Source organism: Bubalus kerabau, chromosome X, assembly GCF_029407905.1.
Source record: "Bubalus kerabau isolate K-KA32 ecotype Philippines breed swamp buffalo chromosome X, PCC_UOA_SB_1v2, whole genome shotgun sequence".
Lineage (NCBI taxonomy): Eukaryota > Metazoa > Chordata > Mammalia > Artiodactyla > Bovidae > Bubalus > Bubalus kerabau.
This window is the reverse complement of record NC_073647.1, coordinates 100429967-100452559: the sequence shown is the minus strand read 5'-3', so window position 1 is coordinate 100452559 and position 22593 is coordinate 100429967. Positions and strand designations below refer to the sequence as shown.

The 22593-nt window shown below is 43.3% G+C and overlaps 1 protein-coding gene across 1 annotated transcript; it reads left to right on the top strand.

Annotated features, from left to right (window-relative positions):
* Window positions 1–12796: 12796 nt before the first annotated feature.
* Window positions 12797–16246, top strand: LOC129639597 (germ cell-less protein-like 1). The gene has a single exon (XM_055564727.1). The coding sequence runs from the start codon at window positions 14310–14312 to the stop codon at window positions 15813–15815; it is 1506 nt and encodes a 501-aa protein (XP_055420702.1). The 5' UTR covers window positions 12797–14309; the 3' UTR covers window positions 15816–16246.
* Window positions 16247–22593: the final 6347 nt, after the last annotated feature.

Here is a 22593-nt window from a genome sequence, read left to right as displayed (position 1 = left end):
TCAAAAGCAGAATAGCTGAGGCAGAACGGAGAAGTGACCTGGAAGACAAAATGGTGGAAATGACTGCTGCAAAACGGAGTAAAGAAAAACGAATGAGAAGAAATGAAGACAGCCTAAGAGACCTCTGGGAAAACATTAAATGCACCAATATTCATAATATAAGGGTTTCAGATGGAGAAGAGACGGAAAGGACCTGAGAAACTATTTGAAGAGATAATAGTTGAAAACTTTCCTAGTATGGGAAAGGAAATAGTCAACCAAGTCAACAAAGCACAGAGAGTTCCAGGAAGGATAAACCCAAGGAGAAACACAACAAGACACATAGTAATCAAACTGACAGAATTTAAAGACAAAGATAAAATACTAAAAGCAACAAGGGAAAAATGACAAACAACATACAAGCAAACTCCCATCAGGCTATCAGCTGATGTCTCAACAGAAATTGTACAAGCCAGAAGGGATTGGCATGATATATTTAAAGTGATGAAACGGAAGAACCTACAACCAAGAATACTCTACCCAGCAAGACTCTCCTTCAGATTTGATGGAGAAATCTAAAGCTTTACAGACAAGCAAAAGTTAGGAGAATTCACCACCACCAAACTAGATTTACAACAAACACTAAAGGAACTTCTTTCTCTATGCAAGAACAACACGAGAAGGAAAAGACCTGCATAAAATAAACTGCCATTAGGGTGGTGTCATCTGCATATCTGAGGTTATTGCTATTTCTCCCGGAAATCTTAATTCTGGCTTGAGCTTCATCCAACCCAGCATTTTGCATAATGTACTCTGCATAGAGTTTAAATAAGCTGGGTGACAGTATATAACCTTGATGTACTCCTTTCCCAATTTTAAACCAGTCTGTTGTTCTGTGTCAGGTCCCAGCTGTAGCCAGTTTCTCAAGAGGCAGGTTGTTGGGAAGCGTAGTGTAAAATAGCCATAAAAGGAGAAAGTCCTTGGGGAAATGGCGAAGGGCCAGAAATACCCGGCTTTGCACTGCGGACAGAAAAACATCTCCTGCCTTGGGTTATGCTCGGTGCCAAGAGTTAATAGGGATGTTACTTGTGAAAGCGGGTCATGGGATAAGCCCATGAGTCATTTAGAGCGCGCTGTCCTTGAAATGTTTATACTGATTATGTGTTAACTCCGTATGCACTCTGCTGACCATATATTTAAGCTCTTTGTTCCTGCTTCTATAAAAAAGCTTGACTGCAGAAATAAACTTGTCAGTCCTTGCAAGAGACTGTCCAAGTGTCCTTCTTTCAGGTTCGTCACTTCCAAGTCCTGGGGAGAAAATCCCCAACACAGGTAAGGTGGTCTGGTATTCCCATCTCTTTCGGAATTTTCCCCAGTTTGTTGTGATCCACACAGTCAAAGGCTTTAGTGTAGTCAATGAAGCAGAAGTGTATGCATTTCTGGAATTCACTGGCTTTTTCTGTGATCCATCGGATGTTGGCAATTTGATCTCTGGTTCCTCTGCATTTTCAAAATCTAGCTTCTACATCTGGAAGTTGGGTATGGGATTAACAGAAGCAGAAAATATTAAGAAGAGGTGGAAAGAATACACAGAAAAACTATACAAAAAAAAATTCAATGACCCAGATATCAGTCAATGACCCATGGTGTTGTGGTCACTCACCTAGAGCCCGATACCCTGGACTGTGAAGTCAGGTGGGCCTTAGGAAGCATATGACCAACAAAGCTAGTGGAGGTGATGGAATTCCAGCTGAGCTATTTCAAATCCTAAAAGATGATGCTGTGAAACTCCTACAGTCAATAGGCAACGTGGATGGACCTAGAGCATATGATATCACTTGACTTCACAATCCTGGATGTCTGGCTCTAGGTGAGTCACCACACCATCATGACTATCTGGACCATCAAGAGCTTTTTATATAGTTCTTCTGTTTATACTTGGGAACTCTCCTTAATCTCTCCTGCTTCTGTTAGGTCCTTACCATTTCTGTCTTTTACTGTGCTCGTCATTGCATGAAACTTTCCCTTCATACCTTTAATTTTCTTGGAGAGATCTCTAGTCTTTCCCATGCTATTGTTTTCCTCTATTTCTTTGCATCGTTTACTTAAGAAGGCTTTCTTATCTCTCCTTGCTATTCTCTGGAACTTTGCACTCAGTTGGGTGTATCTTTCACTGCCCCCCCACCCCGCTGCCTTTTGCTTCTCTTCTTTTCTCAACTATTTGTAAAGCCTCCTCAGACAATTTCTCTGCCTTCTTACATTTCTTTTTCCCTGGGATGAGTTTGGTCACTTCCTCTTTTACAGTGTTACAAACCTCCATCCATAGTTCTTCAGATACTCTGTCTACCAGATCTAATCTTTTAAATCTATTTGTAAACTCCACTGTATAACCATAAAGGATTTGGTTTAGGCCATACCTGAATGGCTTTGCAGTTTTCCCTACTTTCTTCCATTTAAGCCTGAATTTTACAAAAAGGAGCTCATGATCTGAGCCACAGTCAGCTCCAGGCCTTGTTTTTGCCAACTGTGTACAGCTGCTCTAATTTTGACTGCAAAGCATATAGTCGATCTGATTTCGGTTTTGATCATCTAGTGACGTCCATGCGTAGAGTCATCTCTTATGTTGTTGGAAGAGGGTGTTTGCTATTACCAGTGTGTTCTGACAAAATTCTGTTAGTCTTTGCCCTGCTTCATTTTGTATTCCAAGGCCAAACTTGTCTGTTACTCATGGTATCTCATGCCTTCCTACTTTTGCATTCTAGTCCCCTAGAATAGGACCAATAGGACATCTTTTTTGGGTGTTAGTCCTAGAAGGTCTCACAGGTCTCCATAGAACTGAGCAATTTCAGCTTCTTCAGCATTAGTCGACGGGGCATAGAATTGAATTACTGTGATGTTGAATGGTTTACCATGGAAATGAACCAAGATTATTCTGTTGTTTTGAGATTGCACTCAACTACGGCATTTCAGACTCTTTTGTTGATTAGGAAGGCTACTCCGTTTCTTCTAAGGGATTCTTGCCCACAGTAGTAGATGTAATGGTTATCTGAATTAAATTGGCCCACTTCCAACCATTTTAGTGCTCACTCTTGCCATCTCCTGCTTGACCACTTCCAATTTACCTTGATTCATGGGCCTAATATTCTAAATTCCTAGGCAATACTTTTCTTTACACCATCAGATTTTTTTTTTTTTACTTTAACCACCAGACACATCTACAACTAAGTGTCATTTCCACTTTGGCTCAGTCTCTTCATTCTTTCTGGAGCTATTGTTCCCCTCATCCCCAGGAACATATTGGATGCCTTCGAACCTGGGGGGCTCTTCTTCCAGTGTCATATTGTTTTGCCTTTTCATATTCTTCATGGGGGCTCTCAAAGCAAGAATACTGGAGTGATTTGCTGTTGCCTCCTGCAGTGGACCACATTTTATCAGAACTCTCCACTAAGTCTCCACTATGACCCATCCATCTTGGATGCCCCTGTATGGCATGACTCATAGTTTCATTAAGTTATATCCATCTCTTTAAGTATTTTCCACAGTTTGTTGTGATCCACACAGTCAAATCTTTAGTGCAGCCAATGAAGTAGAAGTAGATATTTCTTTCTCAAAGTCCCTTGCTTTTTCCATGATCCAACAAATGTTGGCAATGTGATCTCTGGTTCTTCTGCCTCTTCAAAATCCAGCTTGGACGTCTGGACGTTCTGGGGTTCATATCCTGCTGAAACCTAGCTTGAACGATTTTGAGGGTTACCTTGCCAGCAAGTGAAATGAGCACAATTGTACAGTAGTTTGAACATTCTTTGGCATTGCCCTTCTTTGGGATTGGAATGAACCTCATCTTTTCCAATTCTGTGGCCACTGCTGAGTTTTCCAAATTTACTGACATATTTAGTCCAGCACTTTAACAGCATCATCTTTTAGAATTTTAAATAGCTCAGCTGGAAGTCCATCACTTGTTCATAGTAATGCTTCCTAAGGCCCACACACCACACTAAGTGACCTCACACTCCATGATGTCTGGCTCTAGGTTAGTGACCGCACCATCTTGGTTATCTGGGTCATTAAGACCTTCTTTTGTTTAGTTTGTCTGTGTTTTCTTGCCACCTCTTCCTAATCTCTTCTGCTTCTTTTAGGTCCTTACCGTTTCTGTCCTTTATCATGCCCATCCTTGCATGAAATGTTCCTTTGATATCTCCAATTTTCTTGAAGGGATCTCTAATCTTTGTCATTCTCTTGCTTTTCTCTATTTCTTTGCACATATACCATCTCCTTGGATTGAATGAATCAATATTGGGGAAATGACCATACTACCCAAAGCAATCTATAGATTCAAGGCATTCCTTATCAAATTAGCAATGGCAGTTTTCTAAGAATTATAATACTTTTTAGAAATGTGTATGGAAGCACAAAAGACCCTGAATAGACACAGGAATCTTAGGAAAGAAAATCGGAGCTGGAGAAATCAGGCCCCATAACTTCAGAGTCCAGGACAAAGCTACATTAATCAAAACAGCATGATGTTGGCCTCAAAACAGAAGTATAGACCAATGGAACAGGATAAAAAATCCAGAGATAAACCCATTCACCTCTGGTCACCTAATCTATGACAAATGGAGCAGGAGTTAACAATGAAGGAAATAATATCTCTTCAATAAATGGTGGTGGGGAATCTGGACACCTACATGTAAAAGAATGAAATAAGAACACTCCCTAACATGCTACACAAGGATAAAGTCAAAGTGGATTAAAGACTTACATGTATGACCAGATACTATAAAATTCTTAGAGAAAAACGTAGGCACGACACTCTCTGACATAAATTACAGCAAGATCTTTTTTGACCCACATCCTAGAGTAAAGAAAATCAAAATAAATTTTAATTGGTGATATCTGATTAAGCCTAAAAAAACCTTTGCATAGCAAAGGAAACCATAAGCAAAATGAAAAGACGGCCCTCAGAATGGGAGAAAATCCTTGCCACAAAGCTACCGAAAATGGATTAACCTCCAAAGTATACAAACATCTCCTACAACTGAGTACCCAGCACCCCCCCAAAATGGACGAAAGATCTAAATAGACCTTTCTTGAAGGAAAATATACAAATGGCAAAATACCACATGAAAAAGTGCTCAACATCACTAATTACTAGAGAAATGCAAATCAAAACTATAAAGTGTCACCTCACACTGGTCAGAATGGCTATTATCCAAAAATTTACAAACAATAAGTCCTACAGAGGGTGTGGAAGAAAGGGAATCCTTCAGCATAGTTGATGGGAATGCAAACTGGTGCAGTCACTGTTGGAACACAGTGTGGCGATTCCTCTAAAAACTGAAAATAGAACTACTGTATGATCTAGCAAATCCACTTGTGGGTATATATGGAAAGAAAAAAAAGTGAAATACTATTTTGAAAAGGTTCATGTACCCAAATGTTCATAGCCGCACTATTTACAATAGCCAAGGAATCAATGCAATCCAGGGGCCCATCAACAGATGATTGGAGAGGGTAGCCATGTTGTCAGTGTAGAAAGTCTCTGAGCTCACTGCCTCTTATGAGCACACCAAAATCACAACTATCTGCAGAACAACAATTAATGAAATGGACTGGAACCTTCCAGAAAATATCTTCTACAACAGGAGACAAAGAAGAAACCACAAGGGGATGCATAGGAGGGGTGAACTGGCAATATAATCAAATCCCATATGTCCCAGGTGGGCAACCCTCAAACTGGACGATAACAATATATTACAGAGTTTTCCCCACAGGAAAGAGAGTTCTGAGCCCCCCATCAGGCTCCCCAGCCCAGCGGTTCATCACTGGAAAGATGAGATTATTAAAAAAAAAAATCTGGCTTTGAAGGCCAGTGGTGCTTAATTACAGGACCCCACAGGACTGGGAGAAATAAAGACTTTACTCTTAAAAGGTGCACACAAAATATTATGCACATAGGGACCTAGGACAAAAGCAGTAATTTGGCAGGAGCCTAGGCCAGAACTACCTGCTTCTCTTGGGGAGTCTCCTGGAGAGGCAGGGTTCAGTTATGGCTCACACTTCAGACATGCACACTGATGACAGACATATTTAGGAACAGTAAACTACTTGAACACTGCTGCTGGTGGCTTCCACCTTGTCCTTGGTTCATTAGCTCCAAGACCTAGTCCCACCTGTAGCCTGTAGGCAACAGTGATGGTTCAGTTCAGTCCAGTTCAGTCGCTCAGTCGTGTCCGACTCTTTGCGACCCCATGAATCACAGCACGCCAGGCCTCCCTGTCCATCACCAACTCCCGGAGTTCACCCAGACTCACGTCCATCGAGTCAGCGATGCCATCCAGCCATCTCATCCTCTGTCGTCCCCTTCTCCTCCCGCCCCCAATCCCTCCCAGCATCAGAGTCTTTTCCAATGAGTCAACTCTTCGCATGAGGTGGCCAAAGTACTGGAGTTTCAGCTTTAGCATGGTTCACATCAGGCCAAAAAGCAAACTGAATGGGGACACAATACCTCAGCAGCAGAGAGGATGTCTAAAGACTTCCATAGTGTCATCTAAACATGCCCCAAAGCATGGCCTTGCCCTCCACAGGGCTAAGACCCAGTTCCACTCATCAGTGGACAGGCATTGGCCCTTTGCTCCAGGAAGCCTGCACTAGCCTCTAGAGCATCCACACCCACAAAGGAGCAGACACCAGAAACAAGAAAATTACGATCCTGCAGACTGAGTCTGACAATAGTAGGCCAGACCATAACCTGGGGACAGCTGGGTCCTGGCTCTGTCCACTATCAGGCCAACGCAAAGTGTAGGACTTCCTGGACCCCAAATCCCACTCTGTCAGGACTCCCTCATCCAGCAAAGATTTGAAATGAGTTCTGAGATCCCTGGGCCTATAACCAGACTCCTGCCTGCCAGTAGTAGTCCAATACGGTCCTCAGGATATGACTTCACTTGCCCTTGGGTGGAAACAACCCTAAAGTCTTTGGGATCCTGATTCCTTTCACCAGCGAGTCAGCACTAGCCCCAGAGCCACCTTGGGCTCTACAGCCAAGCACTTGTGACCAAGTTCTGATGAATAGCAACCAGCACCATCTGCACAAAGCAGGCCCTCATAACCAACAGGACTTGGGGTCAAACAAGCCTACCAGACCATCTACGTAGTCAGCCTGCGACAACAGAAGGACATGTGCAGCCCCATTAGGGGGAACCCCTAGATCATAAAACACGAGTGCTGAGAGGGGAGTACATGGCTGAGACACATAAGATTTCTCCTACATAAGGCCACTTCTCCAAGATCAAGAAATGTAGCTACTTACCACATATATGAAAACACAAATGGCAACTTGGGCAAAATGAGGCAGCAGAAGAATATGTTCCAGATGAGGGAAAAATATAAAACCCCAGAAGAAGAACTAAGTGAAGTGGAGATAGGCAATCTACATGAAAAAGAGTTCATAGTAATGATAATAAGATAACAAAAGAATTCAGAAGAATGAATGCAAAGGATAAGAAGCCACAAGTTTTTAACAAAAGTTAGAAAACATAAAGAACAAAAGTGAAATAAAAAATAACTTAGGAATTTTTTACAGTAGGATTCATACCTACTGTAGGAATCAACAGTAGACTAAATGTTGCAGAATGGACCAGTGTGCTGGAAGACAGAGTACTGAAAATCACTACCGCTGGATGACGACAACAACAACAAAGAACGAAAAGAAATGAGGGCACTTTAATAGACCTCTGGACTAGTGCACTAATATTCACATTATGCAGGCCCCATAAGGAAAAGTGAGACAAAGGGCCTGAGGAAATAATTGAAGAGATAATAGCTGAAAACTTTCATAACATGAGGAAGCAAAAAGTCACCCAAGTCCAGGAGTTGCAGGAAGTCCCTTAGAGGATTATCCCAAAGGGAATAAATCACACCAAGACAAATTGTAATCAAAATGAAAAACATTAAAGATAAAGAGAAAATGTTAAAAGATGCAAGGGGAATGCAAGAAATAAGAAACCAGGAATCTCCCATAAGGCTATCACCTGATTTTTCAGCTGAAACTCTGCAAGCCAGACAAGAGTGGCCCTATACATTTAAACTGAGGAAAGAGAAAACCACCACCTAGAATACAACTGAGAATTACTCTCCTGAGCAGGGCTCTTGTTCAGATTTGATGGAGAAATCAAAAGCTTTATAGACTAAGCAAAACCTAAAAGAATTCACTGCCACTAAACCAGATTTACAACAAATGGTAAAGGAACGTCTCTAAGAAAAAAGAAAAGGCCACAACTGGAAACAATGAGGAAATGAAAAAGCTCACTGATAAAGACAAACATACTGTAAAGGTAGGCAATTATCCACACAAAGTTGGTAGGAAGGTTAAAAGGAATTAGAAAAAAAAAAAAAAAAGAGTATAATCTACTGTCATCCTAGTAAGCAGTTAAGGTATCCACAAAGCAGTTAGATGCAAAATATGACTTCAAAAACAGTCATGGTGAGGGGAGGAGAGTACAAATGCAGGGTTTCTAAAATGTGTTTAAAATTAAGAGATCAGCAAATTAAAACAATCATGTATATATATGGACTGATATAAAAAAGCCTCATGATAACTGGAAGCCAAAAATGTATAATAGATATAGACACAAAAAAGGAATAGAAACATAACACTAACTATAGTCATCAAACCAAAAGAGAAGTGAACAAAAGACAAAAAAGGAAAACAAATCCCAAACAAGTAACAAAATGGCGAGAAAAACACTTATCTATAATTACCTTAGATATAAATGGATTAAATGCTCCAACCAAAGACAGAATGGCTGACTGGATCAGAAACAAGACCTGGATATATACTGCCTACAAGAAACTTACTTCAGATCTAGAGACACATACAGGCTGAAAGTGAGGTGATTGAAAAAGGTATTCCAACAAATGGAAAATTTTTAAAAATTAATTGGAGAAGCCATACTTATATCAGGCAATATGTACTTTAGACTGCTACAAGAGGCAAAGAAGGACACTACATAATGTTCAAAGCATGAATCCAACAAGAAGATATAACAATTGCAAATATATATACCCAAAAAGGAGCACCTAGGTATATGAGACAAATACTAACAGAAATAAAATGAAAAATCAATGCTAACACAATAATGCTAAGACACTCTAACACCCCACTTACATCAACCCCACATCATCCAGACAGAAAATGAATAAGAAAACACAGGCCTGAATTAACACATTACATATTAAATGCTCTTAATTTTATCTTATCATATATATATATATATATATATATATATATATATATATATATGCTGCTAAGTCGCTTCAGTCGTGTTCGACTCTGTGCAGCCCCATAGACGGCAGCCCATCCGGCTCCCCCGTCCCTGGGATTCTCCAGGCAAGGCCACTGGAGTGGGTTGCCATTTCCTTCTCCAATGCATGAAAATGAAAAGTGAAAGTGAAGCCACTCAGTCCTGTCTGACTCTTAGCAACCCCATGGACTGCAGCCTACCGGGCTCCTCCATCCATGGGATTCTCCAGGCAAGAGTACTGCAGTGGGGTGCCATTGCTTTCATATATATATATATATATATACACACACACACACACACACACACACACACACACATAGAGAGAGAGCACGCACATTCCATCTGAAAGCAAGAGATTACACATTCTTTTTTGTATGAATATGAACCATTCTCTATAAGAGATCACAACCTAGGCCACAAGGAAGCCTCAGTAAATTTAAGAAAAATTTAATCATACAAACATCTTTTCTTACCACAGAGCTCTGAGACTAGAAATCAACTACCAAAATAAACAAGAAAACTGGAGAAAATACAACAGAATCACATGAAGGCTAAAAAATTCTGTTACAAAACACCCAATGGATCATTGAAGAGATTAAAGAGGAAACTAAAAAATATCTAGAGACAACTGAAAATGAAAACATGGCAATCCAAAATGTATGGGACAAAGCAGAAACAGTTCTATTATGGAAGTTTTTAGTGACACAAACTTACCTCAGGAGACAAAAAAAAAAAAAAATCTAATATAAACCACCAAACCTTACAGCTAAACCAACTAGAGAAAGAAGAGCAAACAAAACCCCAAAGATAGTAGAAAGAAAGAAATCCTAAAGATCAGAGCAGACATAAATGATCTAGAAGCTAAAAGAAGCCAGTAGAAACGGTCACTAGTGTTATCACTAAAAGCTGGTTCTTTGAAAACATAAATAAAATCGATAAACGTTGAGCCAGACACATGAAGAAAAAAAGGGAGAGGGCCCACATCAATAAAAGCAGAAATAGAAAAGAAGCTACAACCAAGACTACAAAATACAAAGGACGATAAGACACTACAATGAGCAACTATACACCAATAAAATGGACAACATAGAAGAGGAAGACAAAGTCTTAGAAAGGTACTATCTCCTCAGACTGAACCACGAAGAAATAGAAAATAAAAACACACCAGTTACCAATACTAAAATTGAATCAGAAATTTAAAACGCCCACAAATCAAGGACCCAGGCTTCAAAGGTGAATTCTACCAAGCATTTAGAGAAGACTTGATATTGATCCATCTGAAACCATTCCAAAAAACTGCAGAGGAAGGTATTCTCAACAAAATACTAGTCAAGCAAATTCAATAATGCATTAGATCATAAATCATGATCAATTAGGATTTGTCCTATGGGTGCCAGGAATTTTCATTATCCACACACACACACACAAAAAATCACAGTGATATACCACCCCAGTAACAAAATGAAGAGTAAGAGCCCTATGATCATCTCAGTATCTGCAGAAAAATCTTTGGACAAAACTCAACATCCATTTATGATAAAAAGCCTCTCTAGAACATATATCAACAACACATTAAAAGAATTATACACCATGATCAAGTGGGATTTATTCCAGGGATGCACAGATTCTTCAATATATGGAAATCAATCAATGTGATACACCACATTAACAAATGGAAGAACAAATACCATATGATCACCTCAACAGATACAGAAAAATGTTCAACAAAATTCAACACCATTTATGATTAAAAACTCTCCAGAAAGTGAGCACAGAGGGAACCTACCTCAACAAAATAAGGGACATAAAAGACAAACCCACAGCAAACATCAGTCTCAACGGCAAAAAACTGAAAGCATTTTGTCTAAGACCAGGAACAAGACAGAGATGGCCACACTCGCCACTACCACTCAAAACAGTTTTGAAGTCTAGCCATGGCAATCAGAGAAGAAAAAGAAATAAAAGGAATCAAAAACGGGGGGAAAAAAGTGAAATTGTCATTGTTTGTAAATGAGATGATATTAACTATGGAAAATCATAAAGATGCTACCAGAACACTACCAGAGTTTATCACTGAATTTGGTAAATCTGCCAGATATAAAATGAATACACCAAAATTTCTTGCATTCTTATACACTAATGACGAATGATCAGAAAGAGAAATTACGGAAACGATCCCACTTTACATCACATTTAAAATATAATAAAAATACCTAAGAAGAAAACATACCTAAGGAGGCAAAAGACCCGTACTCAGAAAACTATAAGGATTGATAAACGAAATCAAAGATGACACAAAAAGGTGGAGAGATATACCATGTTCTTGGAGTGGATTAATCAATATTGGGAAAATGACTACACTACCCAAACTGACTAACAGATTCGATGCCATCTCTACCAAATTACAATGATATTTTTCATGGAAATAGAACAAAAATGTTTACAAATTGTTTGGAAGAAAAAAAAAGGCCCGGAACAGTCAAAGCAATCTTGAGAAAGAAAAATGGAGCTAGAGGAATCAGGCTTCCTGACTTCACAATACACTACAAAGCTACAGTAACCAAAACAGTATGGTACTGGCACCAAAACAGAAATACAGACCATGGGATAACAATAGAAATCCTAGAGATAAAACCAGTCACCTATATCAACAACCTCAGGTATGCAGATAATACTACTCTTAATAGCAGAAAGTGAAGAGGAACTAAAGAGCCTCCTGATGAAAGTGAAAGAGGAGAGTGTAAAGCTGACTTAAACCTCAAAAAAAAAAAAAAAAAAAAAAAACCACTCATTCAAAAAAACTAAGATCATGGCATGCAGTTCTATCACATCATGGCAAATAGAAGGGGGAAAGGTGAAAGCAGTGACAGATTTTCTTTTCTTGGGCTCCAAAATGACTACAGACAGTGACTGCAGCCATGAAATTAAAAGATGCTTGGTCCTTGGAAGGAAAGCTGTGACAAACCTAGTTCAGTTCAGTTCAGTCACTCCTTCATGTCCAACTCTTTGCGACCCCATGAACCGCAGCACACCAGGCCTCCCTGTTTGTCACCAACTCCCGGAGTTTACCCAAACTCATGTCCATTGAGTCAGTGATGCCATCCAGCCATCTCATCCTCTGTCATCCCCTTCTCCTCCTGCCTTCAATCTTTCCCAACATGAGGGTCTTTTCCAATGAGTCAGCTCTTTGCATCAGGTGGCCAAAATATTGGAGGAGAATATGTTGCTTCAACCACTTAGGGTCAGTGCCCCTCACCTGCAGGAAGCAGGTACTGACAGATTTCTCTGCCCCTTTCCCCTCAGCAACAATATTCTCCTAAAATAAAAAGGGGGAAATGAGAGACTTAACTTAGGCAGGTTGATAAGGAGTCAAAGCCTAAGGCCCCTTTAAGGAGGAGATAAACATTCTTTCTTTTTCACAGTCTTTCCTATAGATATGTAGGCCTCGTAGGCAGCAGTATCTCTTATTCAAGGACATGCCTTTTTTTTTTTTTTTTTTTTTAAGCTTTGGATATATGTTATGGGAGAAGGTCTGGGTAAAAACTTCCACAGCTGTAGCTCTGGGTTAACCTGTTCCTTCTGGCTGATCTCGTGCTGATGTCATCCCAGGAGGTATGTTAGAGGAAAGGGTCTGGAAAAATTCTCGCAGTCTTGAGGTATCTTTTATCTATTCTCAGCAGCTAGTTGAGAAGTGTATAAAGCCTTGCTTAAACTAGTGAGGTGGGTTCTCTCCTGCTCCCTTCTGATGTCTATGTCTGAAGCTTTTTCTGTCACTTTCACTTTAGATAAAATCTACACAATGCTCCAAGTGACTGAGACTGTCTTGACTGAGACTGTCTTTGGTCCCGAGTTAAATCTTCTCCTTCGGAGACCACGAATCTGGCGGCACTGTTCACCATTCACCATAAGATGTCACAACTCTAGAGTCAGTATTCATGTTTGTCTCATGCCAAGCACCACTGAACCTGAAGCATTATATAGACCTTCTTATCAACTTTCTATAGCCATCTAACAGAGAATATTTAAAATGTGATTTAAGGTTATCCTGTCCTATTCAAAGTGTGTAAACATTCTACTCACATGATTTGAATAGGACAGAATCTTGGCGACCCCATGGACACTAGTTTGCAAGTCTCTGCTATTCATGGAATTTTTCAGGCATGAATACTGGAGTGGGTTGTCGTTTCCTCCTCGAGGAAGTCTTCCCAACCCATGCCCCATGCATCTCCTGCATTGGCAGGTGGATTGTTTACCACTGGGAATGTTTGGGAAGCCCCAAACATTCTACTTAGGCAAGGTCAAATGACCTGAGAGACTTACCATTTTCAAAGTTTTTTCCCTTGTATTGTACTTTCCTTGTCATTGAAAGGTCCAGACTCTCTCTACACCGTATAATCTGTGTAGCATGTAACACTTGTCAGTATTTAATATTATTAATTTCCTCAAAAATCAAAATCCATCTCATTCCCTCCTCATTTCTTTCACTGTTTAAGTTTGTTACATGCTTAGCTGGTGTCTAAAATAGAGACAAAAGCAAAGACTGGGCAAACATTGCCACTTTTATCACAGAAAATGTTTTCACAGCCACAAATGATGGGATACCCTAAGAAAATAATTACAGAAATTAAGGTGCATAGAGCACAGAGCTGGAACCAAGATGTAATTATCCAAAAAAAGGAGTGATCACTAAGTATTTCAAATGGGGAAGAGGAAATTATGTTCTTAAAATTCATGGGGAAAATTCATACACAAAGTCCTCTGTTCCACCATTATCCTATGAAGGGAGCCCCAGAGAAATCATCCCTGGAGGGAAAGATACACAGAGTGGAATTCCTGGTACAGAGTGCACTTCTCCTGTGATGGGGAGTGGGAGGGGTCGGGGAAAGCCTCGTGGGCGTGGCTTTGCGTGGCGTCCAAGATGACGTCACAAACATCAACCGTATCCCACGACACCATGGGCTGAGCTAGTGCCAGCGGCAGCTGCGTCTGGTGAGGAAGCTTGCCCTCTGTACCCATGAGGTAAAAGCCATGGGAGCAGTAGAGAGTCGGATGCCCTCGAACAGAGTGGGGCATGCCCCAGAGGAGCCAGGTGCTCCTGAGGGGGAGGAGGAGGCCGAAGAGGTAGCAGGGGCAGTGATAGAGGAAGGGGAGGAGAGGGAAAATGCCAGACCCACCACTAGTCAAGGGCGCCACAAGCGGAAGACAGGCCCAGAAGGGCAGCTCACAAAAGCGACCCACAGGAAGAGAGCAAAAGACAGATTCGAGTCCATTTATAAGACACTTTTTCTGAGAGGAGAAGGGAGTGACGTGCAGATCCGTGCCCTGGGGGAGGAGTGGAACTTGCACAAGGTCTACTTGTGCCAGTCAGGATACTTTGCTAGCATGTTCAGTGGTGCGTGGCGTGAGACAACCATGGATATTGTAGAGTTGCAGATGCCTGACGAGAACATTGATTGTGAGGCACTGCACGAGGCCTTAGGTTTCCTGTACCGAAACTCTGTGCTCATCCCACCCGGTCGAGTGGTCCCCATGCTGGCCACAGCCAGCATGCTGCAGCTGGACAAGCTGATTCAGCAGTGCGGGGAGGTAATGAAGGAGACGGTCAGTGATCAGACCGTGTGCAGCTACTACTGCTCTGCTGAGAGCTACGGACTCCAGAACATCAGGGCCATGTGTCTTCAGTGGCTGCTGGACAATCTAATGACCCAGCATAGTGAGGAGTTATTGAGAGAAATTAGCCTGGATCTCATGAAAGAGGTCATTGCCTCTTCAGAGCTCATCGTGATGGAGGTAGAGATGGATGTGTACACGACGCTGAAAAAGTGGATGTTCCTGCAGCTGCAGCCGACATGGAGAGGCCCCCGCAGAGACCTACTGCCTGACGCCGACTCGTGGTTTGCCAGGTCCAGGCAGGAGTCAGAGGGCACCGCTTTCCTGGAGACCGAGCAGGGCAGAGCCTTCGTGCCAGCGTTCCAGCAGCTGCGGCTTGCCTACATAATCTGCGACCTGCCGTCAGCACGCATCATCGACCAGGATGCACTGATCCCTGCCACGTGGCTGGCCCCAGTGTACAAAGAGCAGTGGCTTGCCCTCCTCCGGGCTGAGCAGACCAGAGACCTCGGGCCCGTGGATGTCTTCGTGTCCGACCTCCAGAGGACCAGCATGCGGTGCGGGGGCCGGCTCCTCAGGGATGCGCAGCGCACCTGGCGGTGGGCAGGCTTCAACTTCGGCTGGGACTTGGTGGTGTGCTATGCCAACCGGCGCATCATTTTCAAGCACAGCGCGCTGAAGAAATCTTGCGGTCTCGGGGTCAGCTTACTCTGGCAGAGAAAGGTCGCGTTCCGCTTGCGCCTGGCCTCCTTGGACAGGGCTGGAAGAGCCATTTTCCGGAAGCAGACAGAATTCCAAGTGCTTTCCCTGGGAAAGGATGAAGAGCTAGAGGTGGTGAATCTGGAGAACGAAGATGTGGTTTTCCCCATATATGTGACCTGTAATTTCCTGTACCTCCCCAGAGAGGGGCGTTTTCCTCAGTGAGGACTCCTGAAAACAAAATCTCAGAGAGGTGAGCAGCTCTTTCCCTGGGGTCAGGGACGACCAGCTTTGTCCAGATGCCAGCTCCTTCTGCGGGACCAACCGGACTTGCCCACCTCTGGTGGCCCAACTCTGTCAGAGTCTTTGTTGAACTGTAGCTCATAATACTTGAGGTTGTTTACCTGAGCCTATGAAGAGGAGAAATTTTAAAGCCCTGCTCCCCCAACACCTTTAGAACTTATTTGTGCTGTTAAAGTGGCAACCTGTCCTCCTGGTTTACCATCCATCAATGCCCCCTCCCATCATTTCTGCCAAGTCAAAGACCAGTTGACTTGAGAGAGCAACCTGTGAACCTACCTACTCTACCACTGTTAGGGAAACTCTTTTAAAATATGCATTTCCTTTAGCTTGATTAAAGGAACGTTAAAGAAACAGTTTGGTTTCTCTTTCAGTTCGCGTGTTTAGAGCCACTCTGCCCCACTCATTACCACCACTACCGCTAGCTTCCTTTGGATTGCTTCCCTTTCCCCATTCCCTGCCACTGAGTGTGTAGTACTTGGTTCCCATGATCTCTCACTCTGTGAACGCACCCAGGCTACACTGATGATCTTCTCTTTATTGGTTGTTCCTCAATATTCTTAGGTTAGTTGACTTTATATCATATCTTGATGTTAGTTTGGCTTTATTTTGACTTTCCTAGCGTTTTAACCCTAGAAAGATGTCTCAAATCTTATACAACCCTATATTGGGGGTGGAGTGGAAGGCAGCAGATTGATTCTATGAGGACATCTCGGTACTAGACAGACTTTTTCTGCGGCACACAGTCATGAATTATTTATGCACCAGAATGCACTCTTTAAGCACCTTGATGGCCTTTGCCCTTCAGAAACATTCGACCTTGGAATTGTACTTGGAAAGACTCCTTCCCGCTTAAAAACAGGTCTGGTAACCTCTGGAAAGGAACGGTTTTGAATTATAATGGGAATTATTTGGCATCTGGAAGTGGGATCACGAGAAGTCCACACTAGTAATCAAAAGGGTAAGATAAAAATTGTTTTTGTCACAAAAGGAGAAGCACACTAGTCATGATTTGAATTTGTTAGTTTCTGATTACTCTTCACTTACAAATTGTCACCATCCCATTCCCTCCATTGAGTCATTTTGAGGTCAAAGAATGGAAAACTCTATTTAAGAAGCCATATAAATAATAAATACATGCTTGGAAAGAGTGTGATAAATTAATACAAGATGAACAAATAAAAAAAATAGTATACTGTATTGGTGTTTGGCGGATTCATGTTGATGTTTGGCAAAACCAATACAATATTGTAAAGTAATTAGCCTCCAATTAAAATAAATAAATTTAAATTTAAAAAAAAATAGTCACCAGATTTTAATGCTTTACTTAGTTGAAATCAGAATTTTCCTTACTGGTGGTTTATGTTTCTCTTCCCAATTAGATTTTATCCATTGTCGTTCAGTGAACAAATTCCTTTTGACTTTATCCATTCATTCCTTCCTTTTACTCTTTAAGGAGATTTGAAAGGCTTTGTTATCACAAATCCACATACTAGTATTAGAGTAATATTTACATGACAGTTACTTATATGAAATGGTTTAACCAGGAAGCTGCTGTTGCATCCTTCAATGTTTGCCCTTAATTTTGCAGCCTCCTACCCTTTCTCGTGTTCCCTTATATTCTGTATACCTAACCAACTACAAACAATAGACTTCATTTTATTTGTGTTTCAAAATAACTGGGGAGAAGAGTAAGTCATGATTCAGTTGAAAGGTAAAATTTATTATTAATATTTTTTTTTCAGTAAGAATTTCAATTTCTTTATATAAACTTTCTAAGCAATTTGAAATTCCTTTTTCTCGAGCTGAATGCCAAGATGCCAATTCATCTAAACAGAGGTATCCTCAGTTGGGAAATTCAGAGACTACTTAGCTACAAGTGTACCTTGACTGAAAGATCTGCTTTTGTTTTTCTACCCAACTAGCTTTAAATCCTTAAATTGCTTGTTGCTGCTTACAGTAGAAAGATGTTCAATAATGTACAAACAGTGACAGCTGAAATACACTCATTTAAACATTTAAACTCTCACAAACCCTGACTGTTGCCATTTGCCAGTTTGGGCAATTTAGCCAATACCTGTCTCTATTTTTTCACTTTTTTTTGTTTTCTTTTTGACTGCTCAGGATGAGGAAGAAACCTTTTCCCATGTTGATACTCATTTTGTTAGCCTCTTCGTAAAGGCATGGGGAGATGGGGAGGCAGGGCAAAATGTATAGTCATGGTAACGCTACAGGAAACCATCAAGCTAAATAACAGCAAACTAAACGCCACACTAAAGGAGATGTACCCCTATGGGATACCACGTGGTCCTTGACAATGATGAGGATTTATCCCTGTCTGTGTCTTTCCCTCTCTGTATGTCTGCCGCTCTCTCTGTCTTCCCCTATCTCTGTCTCCATTATGTCTGTCTGCATCCCTGTCTAATTTCTACCTTCTGTCTTTGTCTACCTCAGTCTCTGTCTCAGACTGCCTATCTTTGTCACTGTCTGTCTCTGTCTTACTGTCTGTATCTTTCTGTTTCTCTCTGTTTCTGACAATCCGTTTGTGTCTGGGTCTCTATGTTTCTGTCTCTGTCTCTGTATTTCTCCCGTGCTTCTGTATCCTTCTGTATCTGCATCTCTCTGGGTCTCTTTCTCCATCCGTCTGTCTTTGTCTTTCCCTTTCTGTCCCAACCTGTCTCTGTCTTTCTCCCCACCCCCAACCTTGTTTCTCTCTGACTCTCTCTCCCCATCACTATCTCTATGTCTGTTGGCTCTCTTTCAGTGTGCGTCTGTCTTTCTCTGTCTCTCAGTCTGTCTGTCTCTGTCTTTCTATCTGTGTCAATCAGCCTCTGCCTGTCTCCCTGTCTCTGTCTGCAACCATCATTCTTTGCCTTAGTTTGAATGTGTGTCTGTTTGTCTGTCTTCGCCTCCTGTTGTCAAGCGTGTGGAGCTCCTGAAGGCAGTCTATGAGAACGCTCTCCTGTTTGGAATGTATCTCTGTGCTCCCCTAAGAAAGGCTCCTGGAGTGGCAGGAAAGAAGTTCAAAGAAACCCCTGCAGAGGCTACTCAGTGGCCCCAAACCCTCCATCCCTCTTCCTGCAAAGTCCCACTGTGGATTATTACCAACTTTCTGGCTTGCGTGCAAATGCAGTGCTGCGTTAAATCAATTTCCAGCCATTAGGAACCTGTAATAATCCCTTTCACTCAGCCCTTCAAGCCTGTTTTCCCCAGCACCCAATTAACTAATAGCTGGGACTTGGGGCTCCTTTGTCCTGGGTGACTCCTCACGGAATCCCTCCCCCCAGAGTGCTCCCCTGGTCCCCTTGATTGTCTCCCTGTCAGAACCCGCCTCACAGGCCAGGCAGGAGATTATTGAGCTATTAGAATGTGTAAAGATGGGGGCTCTATGCTAATGGAGATGAGAGATAAATAAAAATATTTAACTTAATTAACCAAGCAATCAATTATGACTTGAATGCTATGTCCTCCCTGTAAGGTCCTATCTTAATGTTTCCACTTTAAAAAGTCAATAAATCATCATGTTTATCTGTGAGTCTCTCAGTGTGCTCCCTCTCTCCACTTACATATTTTCTAAATAATCATGTTCTTCAAGATCGAGTTCTAACACATTCAGACTCATCTGTCCTACTGAGTGCCAGGCCCTGAGCTACAAATAGGAACCAAGAGCAGTGGTCTCCCAAAAGGCTACTTACACCCTGGGGAGGAGCACCAGGTGAGTTAGGGGTTGATAAGAAAATACTGGAAGTTCCATTTCTATTTTTTAAAATATTTATTTGGCTGTGCTGGGTCTTAGTTGCCACTTGTGGGATCTAGTTTCCTGACCAGGGATTCAACCTGTGTCCCCTCCATTGGGAGGGCAGAGTCTTAGCCACTGGACCATCAGAGAAGTCCCCATTTCTATTTATTTATTGTTAAGCATGCCTTCTGTTAATCTCTATTCTTGTGTTTTCTTTATCATGACTGTAATATATGAATGGGCTTCCGAAGTGGCTCAGTGGTAAAAAATTTGCCTGCAATGCAGGAGACACAGGTTCAATCCCTGGATCAAGAAAATCCCCTGGAGAAGAAAACAGAGACCCGTTCCAATATTCTTGCCTGAGAAATCTCATGGACAGAGGAGCCTGGCAGGCTACAGTCTGTAGGGTCTCAACGAGTTGGACATGACGTAGCAACTAAAACAACAACAATGTATGAATACAGAAGTACACGGGTGTCATTTTTTAATTAATAAATACCCAAATATCGAGGGGACATAACTTAAAATTTTTAATCATGGGGTACCCAATCAAAAAAGTTCAGAGATGACATATGTAGAGCGGTAGTTCTCCAAGAGGAAAGTGGGAAGTGGGTGAGAGATTTAGAACGCTCTGGAGAGAACCTTTTCAGGATGGACTTGCCCATCCTCCTGGCCAGAAACCATAAGAGTCACAGGAGAACAGGTGGAAACTGTTTGTCATGTTTTAAATCTCCAGGTGGTTTATACTGATCCTCCACCCTCTCTAGTCCCTGCTGAGACCTGCCCAACCACTGACTTCTGGGAAGCTCTCTTCCACCCCCTCCCCAGCCTGCACTGGACCATCCTGGGGTGTCCAGGTCTGAGGGTGGGCCCATTGTCAGTTCCCGCAGATGTGGGGGTTTCTACCTGGTGCCTCTTTCCATAAGGTGTGAGAAGGGGAAGACCAGTGTGCTGGCCTCCACACATCACCCTCAGTGAAAGGCATTACACACACACGTCATGCGGCAGGACTTCCCAGGTGGCGCTAGTGGTAAAGAACCCACCTGCCAATGCAGGAGACAGAAGAGATAAGGGTTTGATCCCTGGGTCGGGAAGATCCCCTGGAGAAGGGCATGGCAACCCTCTCCAGTATTCCTTCCTGGAGAATCCCGTGGACAGAGGAGCCTGGCGGGCTACAATCCATAGGGTTGTAAAGAGTGGGACACGACTGAAGCAACTGAGCACGCACACTTGGGGCCGAGCTGGAAGGTGGTTTCCGGGACTTGGTCCCCAGGGAGTCCCTGAGGACCCACCCCTCCAGACAGAACACAAAGGGCCAGGTTACTCAACGCGCAGCCTCACCACCCTTTCTGCAGTCCTTTTCTCCGAACTTTCAGCACGCACTGCCCTCTTGTTGCCTCTCTTGTCCCCGAGGAATTTACACTGAGTAAAAGGCCTGTCCAGAGGGCTGATTTAGGAAGGGAAGACGCTGAGGACCGACAGACGCATGGCTGCGAAGCAAGCCCTCCAACCAGACCTGTCAGTTAGGAGGCTGCCCTGCCCACACCTGCGCTGGGGTGGTGGTGCTAAGAGGTTCTGACCCAGGCTGGTGGGAGCTGGACGCTGAGTCCAGGGCTGCCCACCCACCGGCCTGCTGGCAACCCTGGAGATGGCCAGACATGAAGAAGTCGGCCCATGTGACTCCATGTGTGATGGAGACAAGAAAGAGAAGATGGAAAGCTGGTCAGAAATGAGACACACGGAGAGAAGGCGGTGTCGGGCAGGGTAGACCCTGTGGCCAGAGCCAGCCCAACGGGCAGCCGTTTCCGAAACCGCCTCCGCGGGCGGCCACTCCTGATTCTGAGACAGTGCTGCCCCTTGTTCTCCAGGTGGTCTGGGAGCATCGGGTCCCTGCAGATGCCAGAGCCAAGGGAAGCCAAACCTTGGGTAATTGTCCGCTTCCCAGGCAGAGCCTCCACATATGTGGGCGGGGGCGGGGGACACACGTGGGCAAGGCCATCTCGTGTGCCCCTGTCTCCACACCCACCTCCGTTTCAGGCTGAACTGGGACCCTTTCCACTCCCAGGTCAGCCCTGGGGGCTCACAGCAGCAGGATTCCCGCGCTGCAAATATTGACTGGAAAGGAGACTGGAATGCGGCTCTCATTTTGCCCCCTGGGATTGGCCGAGTCCGGCCCTCCCTGGAGGTAGCCTGAAGGCGAGATGAGTTTCTTTCCGTGGCAGCTTGAGACCCTGGGGACTTGTCTCTGCCTTCACACGGTCTCTTCTAGAAGGACATTCGTCCTGTTGGGTTAGAGGTCCCCCTGCCCCAGTCATCTGCCTTCTCACCAGAGGATCGGAAGCGGGCAGCCACACATCACAGCCGGTTCAGGCTCCTCCTCTGGTGAAGCAGAAGAGAAGTGAAGTCGCTCAGTCGTGTCCGACTCTGCTTCTTTGCGACCTTATGGGCTGCAGCCTACCAGGCTCCTCCGTCCATGGGATTCTCCAGGCAAGAGTACCGGAGTGGGTTGCTATTTCCTTTCCAGGGGATCTTCCCGACCCAGGGATCGAACCGCTGTCTCCCGCATTGTAGGCAGACGCTTTACCATCTGAGCCACCAGAGAAGTCGAAGGTCTGTTCTGAAGAGGGAACAAGGGGATGAATGGGGCTGCGTTGTTGCCCAGGATAATGGCCAGGACCCAGGGTGAGGGCAAGAAAGGCCAGCCACATCAGACATAGGAGGTCATAGGAAGAGAGCCTGAGGGACAGGGGCAACAACCTGAAGGACACTGCAGTGAACGGAAGGGTGCTTCTGTGCCCCAAAGAGGACAGAGGGGAACTCCAAGAGAACCACTTGGAGATGGTGGTTAGATTAGAGACGGCCAAAAGAAGAAAGACTGGCATCTCATCCCCCCACTGGCCAGTGACAGAGCTGGAGAAATGATAGGAGTGGAGGGTGATGAGAAACTCTTCAGAGAACGTTCTG